The sequence below is a fragment of the Papaver somniferum genome, unplaced genomic scaffold (genome assembly GCF_003573695.1).
Source record: "Papaver somniferum cultivar HN1 unplaced genomic scaffold, ASM357369v1 unplaced-scaffold_104, whole genome shotgun sequence".
NCBI classification, from domain to species: Eukaryota; Viridiplantae; Streptophyta; class Magnoliopsida; order Ranunculales; family Papaveraceae; genus Papaver; species Papaver somniferum.
In genome coordinates, this window is record NW_020619270.1 from 1,473,286 (window position 1) to 1,484,460 (window position 11,175).

At 35.6% G+C, this 11,175-nt stretch overlaps 1 protein-coding gene across 4 annotated transcripts; it reads right to left on the reverse strand.

Annotated features, from left to right (window-relative positions):
• Window positions 1-232: 232 nt before the first annotated feature.
• LOC113327600 (ALBINO3-like protein 1, chloroplastic) lies at window positions 233-4,643 on the reverse strand. 4 transcript variants are annotated; one of them, XR_003349045.1, is made up of 11 exons: window positions 4,203-4,643; window positions 3,999-4,109; window positions 3,799-3,873; window positions 3,309-3,369; window positions 3,009-3,082; window positions 2,811-2,915; window positions 1,916-2,023; window positions 1,529-1,632; window positions 1,168-1,413; window positions 699-1,071; window positions 233-652 (listed from the first exon to the last, which is right to left on the reverse strand). XR_003349045.1 is itself a non-coding variant. In XM_026574777.1 (11 exons), exons 1-11 carry the CDS (start codon window positions 4,554-4,556, stop codon window positions 807-809), a joined length of 1,404 nt encoding a protein of 467 aa, XP_026430562.1. In that variant the 5' UTR covers window positions 4,557-4,641; the 3' UTR covers window positions 236-806. The 4 variants fall into 4 exon arrangements, 3 of the variants coding, with proteins under 3 accessions (XP_026430562.1, XP_026430561.1, XP_026430563.1); XM_026574777.1 differs by having other exon boundaries at window positions 236-1,071; window positions 4,203-4,342; window positions 4,442-4,641; XM_026574778.1 differs by having other exon boundaries at window positions 237-1,071; window positions 4,203-4,306; window positions 4,442-4,640.
• Between the last annotated feature and the right edge of the window lie 6,532 nt (window positions 4,644-11,175).

Sequence of the window (11,175 nt, forward strand, 5' to 3'; positions counted from 1 at the left end):
AGCGGTCTAAAATTGATAAGATCATTAAACTGAATCTGCAACCTGGATCTAATCTTACAAATCTATTGTTTATATCCTTTTAATCAATTTAGATCGGAAGCAGAAAACTCAAAATCAAATTTGTAACCATTCTCTCATTTTCTCTCTCTCGATCTGTACTTCTCAATATCTCTCTCTCTCTCGATCCATCTCCATCTCTCATCTCTGTTTTAGCATCTTCTCACAAATGAAAAACGGAAAAAGGGCTACTTTGGAAATATTTTATTTTGTTTAAATGACGTCAACAAATGAATTTATTTTGATGACCTTGACATTCTCTGTTTTGACCCTCTCTTTTAAGTGGGCTCGAAAATTGGAAACTCTTCTCAAGCCCAAGGTCAAGAGTATAAGATAGAGTGAGGAGAGGGTCAAACACTTAATTCCCACTACAAGAAATGGACTAAAACGTCCACATTTTTAAAAAACAAGGATTAGACTAGCATTATGAGTAAGGTTATGGTTCTACAAAGATGTCAAAATCGCTAGGTGGAATTGGTCAACTCTGCTTGATCCCCTCCTTTCATAATGTTAGCCAGAAATAGCATTCAAAACCGCAAGCTTAACCAAAATAACTATTTGACCCCTGAAGTCTAATTACTTTCTCGCAAACCACTTGCTTATCTTTCTCTGCTTTCATCCTATTCCGAAGACAGCTCCACTTCTTCCTTAGCCTTCATCATTCTGTCTCTCTAGACATTTCCTAGCCTTTGGGAAGAGAGGAAAATGTAGTTAAAATCCAACGAGAAACCCCATGAAATCATGTTCAGTCACTCTACATCTTCCTTGGAAACAATTTGTGATACTTCAGTTTTAGAAGAATCATGCATCACGTTCACAGACTGTATTCTTTCATTCCCAGCATCAACCAACTCAGCTTCATTATTCTCATCTTTATTAATGACCATGTTCACTTCTTTATTCTTTTCCTCGTATGTTATTACTGTGCCCTTAACCACCTCTTCTTGTGTTTTCTTCTTTTCTTCTTCCTTCTGCTGTTTTCTCCTTGCTTCTTGCTCCTTTAACAGTTTAAACCTGTGAAATCAACAAGTTTGAGAAAAAACTACTGTAACTCTGGTGTCTATAAAATAAATACTCAAACTATCATAACATAAACTGTCGAGTATTAACCTGTCACCAGGGCGTAACCCATCTGAACCTAATTTCTCTTCTCGTCTTGATTCCACAGCCTTGGTTAAGTTTACTCCAAGGACAGACTTCATCGGTTTCTCTTTCTCTTCTGTATTGCTTTCCTTCATCAGTTTCTCTTTCTCAGCCATAATCCTCTCCTCACTAAACATTCTCACTGTATTTTTGGCACCACCTAACTTTTGAAGCCATATCTGTTGTGTCGTGCTCAGAATGTTATTTGTGAGCCTGTGAAAAGAAAAAGACAGAAGAATCACTTGGGTCCTGAACTGCATATAAGCAGACACATATCAGGATGGCATCGACATATTAAGAGACAGTTAGAAGGATAAAACCTGCTCACCAGTAAAGACTTAGGCCAGAAGGGACAGAAAGAGCAAAATAACCGATCATTAGAGGGAGAAACTTGGTAAGAACTTGAGAGCTCTTCAAGTTTGGATCGCTACTCTGAAAGTAATAGACAATTTAAGTTACAGATGAGATACACTGACAACACATAGTTAGCTGTATCATAAGAAAATCAAAATTAGAAAGCGATTGCCATATGTAAAAATTATTCATAGCTAAGACAGCAAGCTGAAATGCAGGATATGAATCTCATTAAAAGTTTGAAGAAAGTCGAGAAGTTAATGAAAGTATGAGAGATGAACATAATTAAATAGATAACAACCAAAAGCTCTGACCGAAACTGATAGCTATTAACGACCACCAACACAATTGCAACACATACCTGTGATGACTGCATAATTTGAACTGATATATACTGGGAGACAACTAGCAACACAGGCAACGCAAGATATGCTGCGGTGTCAGACCATCCAAGGGGTGGATGACCATCCTGTGTATAACGAATCAGCTCAGGATGAGAAGTAATTAGTAAAATCCAAATGAAAAGGAGAGGCAATCTAATCACATGCATAAAACAGAACTAAATTCCCAAACTGGGATGACAAGTGAGCAACAAACTCTCTAAAAATCATGGAACAAGTTCACTTCTGACGATGTTGACCCCAATATGATAAACAACCAATTGTGAAACAAGAAAAATAATAACAAAAGTAGAGAATCTAGAGATTACTGAATAAAACACCGATCAAAGCCGTTACCTTTCAAGGCCACTTTATCCTAGGTGTTTTATCTCCCTACATCTAGTTCTTCACTCTGAATTACTCCCTCCGTTTCAAACAAATAGGCTTGTTTCATGTGTAATTTGTACTTGAAACAAGCATATATTTTTAAAACGGAGGTAGTACCTACTAGCAGAGATCTCTTCCCCTATGTTTGTAACAACTAGCAAACTTTTGTGGACTAGAAGATGCATCACCTATAGGTAATTCTAAGGAAAGTAGCTAAGTTTAGAAATTTATAGTTATTCAAAATAAGGCAAGACTCTAGTGTTCCTACTAGGGATAGAATCCTAAACAGACTCCAGTTTTTCCCTTGGGAATATAACCCAAAATCCCAACTCACATGAGCTGGATAGTAATTCTCACCCAGACTGACCTAAACATTGGGTGGTGAACAGTTGTACGTCTCTGAACTAAAACTGTCTCAGGACAGACGGTTTACATAATAGTGTTTCTTAATGATACGAATTGCAAGCTTAAAGCATCAACCACACTTACAACAAAAGGGAAAAGCCAAGAGATCCCACTTCCATTTTGTCGAGCAGCAATAGAAGTTGGACCAGCCAGAGAAGGTATCCAGAAAAACCCCTCAGTTAAAAGGCCCTTCACATTAAAGGAAATACAATTAGGCATGGGAGTGGATTGGGGAAGTGAGACAAACTTAGCAGCTCCTATTATTACAAATGGGATGGTTACCTCATCTGCCACATTCGACAGTGCTCTGTATAGTCCAATCCATACGGGAATTGTGGCAAGCGTTGGCAGGCACCCTGGCAAACAGAGTACGAGTATACTTCATTAATTTATAAAAACAGGAGAATAAGGCCGGCTCTAATAAAAACTAAACCAAAATACCATGCAATGTATTGTCAACCCTAAGTTCTCGTGCAATGTTACAATAGTGTTGTTCACGGCAATGCATGTGGAAAGTTATTGATTTGGAATGGAGAACTATTGCATAATTCACAGGTACTACATGATAAGTTAGCAAACTACCTGCCAGTGGGTTAACTCCTGCTAATTTATACAAACGAGCTGTTTCAGTTTGTATTTTTTCCTGCGAACAATCAAACTTTGTAAGAAAAATTGATGCAGGGGCATAATATGTCACTTTAGAGTTTTTCTATTAAGGAACACGTTCCTGTCCTATTCTTAGATTTCCATAATTAGGTTTTTCTTCCTAGTATAAATAGGTTGCTAGGTCTTCTAAAGAAGACAGACTTTTTATATAAATTTCCTACGTTTTATAATCTATTGATTATATCTGAGAGTTAGGTTTAACCTAAAACTCAATTTATTTGCGTTCTTACTATCTCAGTCAGAGTTCTAATCGTTTATCGTTGTTCGATTACCCTAGTTTACTGTTTTCGTTTCTAGTAGTGCATCAAAAATATGCTAACCAAACTAAAAATCCAGCAACTAACTCTATAACAAAATTTTCATTTCCAACTTGCCAAATATTTTATCAAAGTTGAAGCTTACATACCCCATTTCCGGCATATAGTTCTTGAATAGCCTTTACTTGAGGTTGTAATGTTTTCATTGCCATTGCTGATTCAACCTAATAAATGACCAATTCATTTCAATACTTTCAAATCAACTTCATTCCTTTAACTAAAAAACCCTTAGTAATGCAATACTGAAATATACATTACTCAAGAGAATCAGAATACAAAAATCACTTACCTGTTTCTTAGTTAATGGAAACGTAGCTGCCTTTACAAGAACTGTAAGTAGAATAATCGCGAAACCATAAGCATATGGAACATGTAAAGTCGAAATCCCATCATGTAAAACCTATAAAGAAAATAGTTCAAAATCTCAAAACAAGTATAAGTCATGAGAGGCAATTTGGGAATTACCGAAAACTCAGGATGTTAATTTTAGTACCTTAAGAACAGTTTCCATTAAATTAGTTACACCAGAAAGCCAATCACTATTCTGGTTGTTAGTTGAAGTAGACACGGGAATATCAGCAACCGTATATAAAATCCCTTCAATTTTACCAAATAAATGTTGAATCAAACCATCTGAACCATCAAAATCAAATGACGATGGGTTTAATCCAAATTTAACAATACCAATAGAATCTCGAACAGAAGGTTCATACGTGAGATTAAGGAATTTACTTTTATATTGATGATGAAGTGAGAGATTATTTGGAAATGAAGAAGGTCTTGATTGATCAAGTAGCGGTGGGAGAAGAAGAAGTTGGCAAGGTTTACATGAAGGTATGATACTCATTTTCTGTTGGTGCTGTGTTTGTATTAAGAAGTAAACCCTAATTGAGAGAGAGAGAGAGAGAGAGAGAGAGATTGAATTCAAAAATAAAATGAAGAAAGAGGTTGCATTTAAAGCTATGTGGTTTGAGGTTTGCAGTTGAAAACAAAGAGGTGGAAAAATACTGTAGATACTAGATTACTGATGCAGCAGTGAAGGCCGACGATGAAAGGGAACTGCTTTTTAATAAAATGATACTGAAATTGATAGATTTCAATCGATCTGATGGCTATTTTAAAGAAATTTGAACTGTGAATCTGTTTGTTTAATGGTGTTTGACTGAAATCTGTAATCAATTTGATTGATGATCCCAAGTTTGAGCTTAATTTCATGAAATTGTGATTTCCAAAAAGCCAATTTCAGTTTCTCTGCACAAACATTGTGACGGAAAAACTCACCATTTTTTCATCACTAAGGGACTCCTCCCTTTGGTCGTCGTCCAACTAGAGAAGACAAACCCTTGAACTTATTGATTCTCTTCTTCTTTGGGATTTCAAAGTTCATCTGATAAGGCCTATTCCTCTTATGAAACTAAAAAATAGAGATGGAGACACAAAGTAGAGAGGAAGAAGAAGGGAGAAATTATATTCATCAGTATAATAGACAAACATTATAGTCTCTATTTAGAGCAAGTCTTATGGTGGAAGCCATCCATCTTCCACGCCACCTCAGCACTTGGAACTGTGGATAGAAGCGCAAGTGTAATGGTGGAATAGTAGAAACGTTATTCTTAATGGAGCTAAAAAACGCAATTAAGAATGGAGCTAAAAAAACGCAATTAAGAATGAAGCTTTTTTTTTCAGCCGTTAGATTTCAACAACTCATTTTAAATCTACGGATAAAAAAAAACGCAATTCTTAATGGCGTTTTTTTAGCGCCAATCTTATTTGCGTTTAACGCTATTCTTATTGGCGTTTAGATGGATTCCACGAACCCTTCCAGCAAACCATGGAACCTCCTTGGATTTTTTGTGGAAAGCCCCAACTTGGAAGCCACTAGACTTGACATTCCATGGTTTTTCCACACTTAGAATAGGTTGGATTCCACCATAAGACTTGCTCTTATAAGCTAGACACAAGGGTATCCCAATAATAAACGAGATTTATCCTAGATATTCTTAACATAATTACGCGTTTATAACACTCCCCCTGATGACATTGTGTCTAAACTAATTACCTCGTTAAAACCTTGACAGGAAACCCCAAAGGGACAAAACCCGATCGAAGGGAAAAGAGTCAATTGTGAGTAAACTTAGAACGGAACTGGACATGCATATGTTGCCTCATTAAAACCTTGACAAAAAAAACCCAGTGGGACAAAACCTTGACGAAGGAAAAAAAGTACAACGTGATAGTCCAGTAAAATACCTTTTACTACGATGATCCCCCTGATGAGTATTTCAATTAAATCTTGGCTTGCAAATCTTTGAGTCGTGACTTCCCAATTTGATGAACGAATTTCTTGAATGCTGGAGATATGAATGCTTTCATGAGAATTTTGCCAGTTGATGAAGTCTTCTTTTGTGTTAGTCTTCTAATGGTAGTGTTATCGAGTCTCCATGCTTCTTTAAATACATTGAGGACTTTCTTCTTGGGTTGCTAGCTTCTCGAAGATGATTAGTTGATGTAGTTTCTTCAACAAAGTGCCTTATATGGATCAGAATGATATCCAAATTCATAGGAGATAGTTATGTTGATGTGTTCTAATAAAATGACTTAGTTAATGGTGGGAATCCACCAAATAACGAAAATCCATACAACTCCCCCTTGGATGACCACCATGTTGAATAAATTTGCCTCACTAAAACCTTGCCAGTAAAACCCAATGGGAAAAATATATGGACGAAGGAAAAAAAGCACAAATATCAACATTTTGAAAGAAAGTTAAACGTCAAGAAGATGTTGCCTCGTTAAAACCTTGTTAGGAAAACCACATGGGACAAAACCTGAAACGTAGGGAAAAGAGTACAACTTTTGACGTACTCATGGATGCTAACTCAACTATATGAGTACTAGAGAAAACAAACATCAAACCATAATGTATAGTCTATTTAATAGACAAGTATTATGCAAACATAATTCTAAAACTGCAGATTAAGAAATATAAAAAAAATTATGCTGCTTAAACGTGGATTTTTATTGTCTTTTAGGACTCATCAAGAGACCAATAAAGTTGATAACATCAACTAATCCGGATTTTGGTACTTTGCAAAACTTTTAAAAAAAAAAAACTTAAAGGATTGTCAAACCTGATATAATTGAGTCAAGTGGTTGCCTGGATATAAATTGAATCCTACAAGGATTACAAATTTGAATATGTTCTCTGAATGCAATACAAGTCCTTCAAAGACTACCACGCCAATATGCATTATTCAGGGAGAAAATAATATTGTTGAATCAATTCTAGGGTTTGAGAAAAAAAATGAAACCCTCAAATCATTTTTACAGCGAACATATTTCTCGTATAAAGACGCATTATGACTACACCAACCTGCAATTAATAAGTTTGACATGTTTAAGGTGCTATGTTTTGGATCCAAAATGCGTCAATCGAGAGATTAATCCAAACAAATTTGGATTGCATGTCAGCCAATCACATATGTCGATATTTCGCTGCAGAGGGGTTAACAACCGCCATAATTTATTATTTTAGTAGCTATGTAAATGAATATTCGACAATATTAACTAACAACAATCCCACATTCTCAAGTGTATGCATATCTTAAAAATTTCACAGAATTACTGGTACTAGCGCCCGCCGGCATTATAATCTCCCCATCTTCCGATGAGGAGATATGAACAATGAAATATGGATCTTGTTTTGATAGACTATATTGAAGTACTATTTGTAGCTTATTCTAAAATGCTAATTTTTTTGCTATATGTGATTGGATTTGCCTTTCAAGAGGAAAAAGCTTGTATAAAAGTAAAATGAGACATTTCACACCTAGTGATAGTGACAACCTTTTTTCAATTTGATCATGTTGGGAGAGAAATTGATATAACTTTAAAGTTAATTAACACAAGCTTTCGACAATGTACGCTCTCCCCCTGATCATGGTGGAAATTTTCTTTTCTCATATACGAAAACTTTAAGTTTCGTAAAGTATTATCCGATTAGTTCGAGACATATACTCATTATGAAATATGTGTTTCGACATAAAAAAAAATGTAGCCTTAGTAGACATACATATTCACCATCAACCATGGATTATTTTTGGAAAACAAACAAAACTAAAATAAAATTATATATCAAAACCAAAATCATATTAAAGATATGCAAACAAATCTCTGATAACTTTGTGACCTCAAGGGCCAGCGAGATGAAATTATGGACACTTCCTGCATCCAAAGAAAATTAAATTAAGATCAATATAGTCACTACAAGGACTAATAATATTGGCTAACTAGCCAGGTGTGCATTCTTTGATCTTTACTATCCAATTCCAACTACAAGTGGAACTATTTCACATTTTGAAGAATAATACAAGGAAGAAAACCCAAAATTGTTAAATTGGTGTTTGCAATTGTGAATTTCGTAATAACCAATCTCATCCTTTTAGGATCCATTGAGAAATCTAATTCCAATTTATGTAGATGATTCTTTTGATAAAAATAAATAAATCACTATTGTATTCTTTGTAGAGAAAAATCTATTTTTTGGTTGATGAAGATTTCTTTGAAGGAATAAAATCAATAATTAATATTTAATATTGGCTAAAAGTCCTTAGAAAGCCAATTTTTGCATCTCATTAAAGAGAATTGATGGGGGAAAACTAATATCAATTGGTTTGTACAATTAACAAAATTGTATCGACAAATAAAGGATATTGTTGTTTTCATCATCGCATAGTCAACTACATTATAGCTAACGGATGGTTTCTTGCAAAATAAATAGAAACCATAAATCGCATGATCTTCATCTAATTGACAAAGATACAAAATTTAATTGGCCGTAGATTTTTCAACCATGCATGTGATTAGATACCGTAAAGGTAATTGAATCATGATGATACCAATTTTTGGTAATTATAGTTTCTTTTAGGGAGATAGAAACCATAAACTATCTTTGTGATTGATAAACGGTTCGGGTAAATTAAAATGGAAATCGAAGCTTTTCAATGTCTGATGTCTTGTAAAATAGACATAAATCACCAAGTTCAAGATTTCTTATAAGAAAAATAGAAATCTATATACATTGTTGTCACTTAAAAACCCACAAAATTGGAGTTAATATAGCTAGCACCTTCGCGTGCGGCTCAAACTTGGTAGATATTACTATCGGCATATAGATACCATATTCTCTTTGGTGGTAAAGAGATGAAACTTCGAAAATACTCCATCATGGTTTATACACTATTTGAAGAGTCGGAAAACTCGTTGACATATATACATCATGCATGAGATGAGAAATGATAAGACTTCTGCAACAGAAGTACTTCACACATGACTTGCGATAAATTAGAATAAGATTTAAATACAACATGGATGATTTATAAAGAAAAATAAAATAATGATTAATCAAAATTGGTAAAGCTACTTACATGCTCAGAACGTATTACTTCATATGTCTCTCCGTGGTCGAGAATATCACCCATCAACAGCCAGACCATTCAAGATAATAGTAAGTCTCTCTTGTTAATTTTGACCACCGATATGGTGAATACTACTTCAGGTTCCCTGAAAGATGGAAACTTGCATTGTCAACAATTTCATAAAGAAACTTGGTAGGTAGGACAAAAGCCACAAAACCAAGTTAATAGTTTCTTGTTGAGAAATAGAAACTATGATTTTCATTTGTTGATTACGGTTTCTTGTAAAAAGATGGAAACCATGGTGTCTAGAATCCAATGACAACATTGGTCAACGAGAAAACTCAACTTATGTAGAGGATATCTGTATATCCAAAACGGATTAATCTAGATGGATCGTTTATCAACGATCAAGAGAGCAAATTCTACACTGAAAGATAAAAGGTTCCTTGTTATAGAAGATAGAAACCACAAGAATCAAAGACCAAAAACCTTTTCCAGTAGCAAGTATCGGGTCGGGTAGGAGACAATGTTAACTCCCGAAAGTAAGACATAGTTTTTACGCCTGGCATGTCCACGCCTTACACAGCCCGTAGGCGCCTTTTTAAGAAACTACACAAACCATCATCGTTAATATTCTTCCGAGAATGAAAGAAATTGAGATATACTGGTTACTAGGTGTAAACCCATAGGTCACAACTCCAGATTAAATATTGGAACTAATGAGAGTATATCTCTTCAGTTTAAGAGAAAAATATATGCAAACTACACATCAAAGCTCGGGGAAAAAAATGCTTAAAAAGTATCCATCCGTATGTAGTCCATTTGTCAATCGCAGGTGTGAGTTTCAGACAAAGATATTTAGTGATTTCATGTGTCATAAGAGATTGAAACAAACAATCGTAAGACATTTAAGCTTGGACAACACGATTATGACATGGCATAGGGAGGTACCGGATTGTATAAAATACAAGTCACACTAACTAATGTTGTAGGTGTAAATAATCCACAGACCTAGGTGGAGCAATCCTAAGCAAGGTCGTATCAATGATAAGGAAGGATCCCACAGACCTAGGTGGAGCAATCCTAAGCAAGTTCGTATCAATGATAAGGAAGGAGCGAGGCACCGAATCATCTTCTTCAAGCCTGGCACAAAGAAAGAGATACCAGAAGAACCCGTGAAGCCGGCACGTGTAAAGGTAAAGCTCGGATGTGATGGAAGAAACGTCTGTCGGACGCTAGAGTAATAAATGCTCTGACAAGGTAGCTGGGAAGATAAAAAGAATCTAGTCAAAGTAGGACCCGAGGCTAATAACATTGGGCCAGGATAAAGGGCGACATCGGATCGTACTGCACCGAGCAACCAACATCAGGTAGAAGAATATCGGGAGCCACTCTTGCCAAGCTCGGGTCAACATCGCGGGAGGAACGACACTCACCACCCGGGAAGAACATAAAGGAAGATACACCATGACTTACACTGTAACTTGGATGTATCATCATGTACGCCTATAAATAGAGAGTTTTTGTAAAGAGTTGGGGGCAAGTAACAAAGAAAGATGAAAGAGCATTAGCATCCTTGTGAGAGAATAGGGAGCTTGTGTGTAAGAATGAAAACACAATGAAAATTGTTGTTTTCATTGCAATATTGAATATAACGCCAGCCATAAAGACTATACCGCCAGGTGTATTAGGGTAAAAACTGATTCTGCTGAAAATGGTAAATTGGGTGTGCCGCCGAGAAACGAATCTAAACCCTAAAAAAATGTACTGCACAGGATAACTTTAGATTCGAGAGATCAATCTATACAATTCTGGCAACCAAGAAATGGTCGTTTCAGTCTTGCTTCAGCCACAAAATGAGAGCGAAGGGTTAATCTTAGGGAGGGAAGCAAAGAAGGTGTTGAGATCAGAATGATGAACTATGAAAGTGTGGTTGTTTTATGACTTGTATCAGAATGTAGAACCCGCTTGCAGAATGTAAGTTGTAAGTTCTTGGTGTTTTCTGGATACTTGCGTTAATGAACTGTTATCGGTTGAAAAATATTGAAA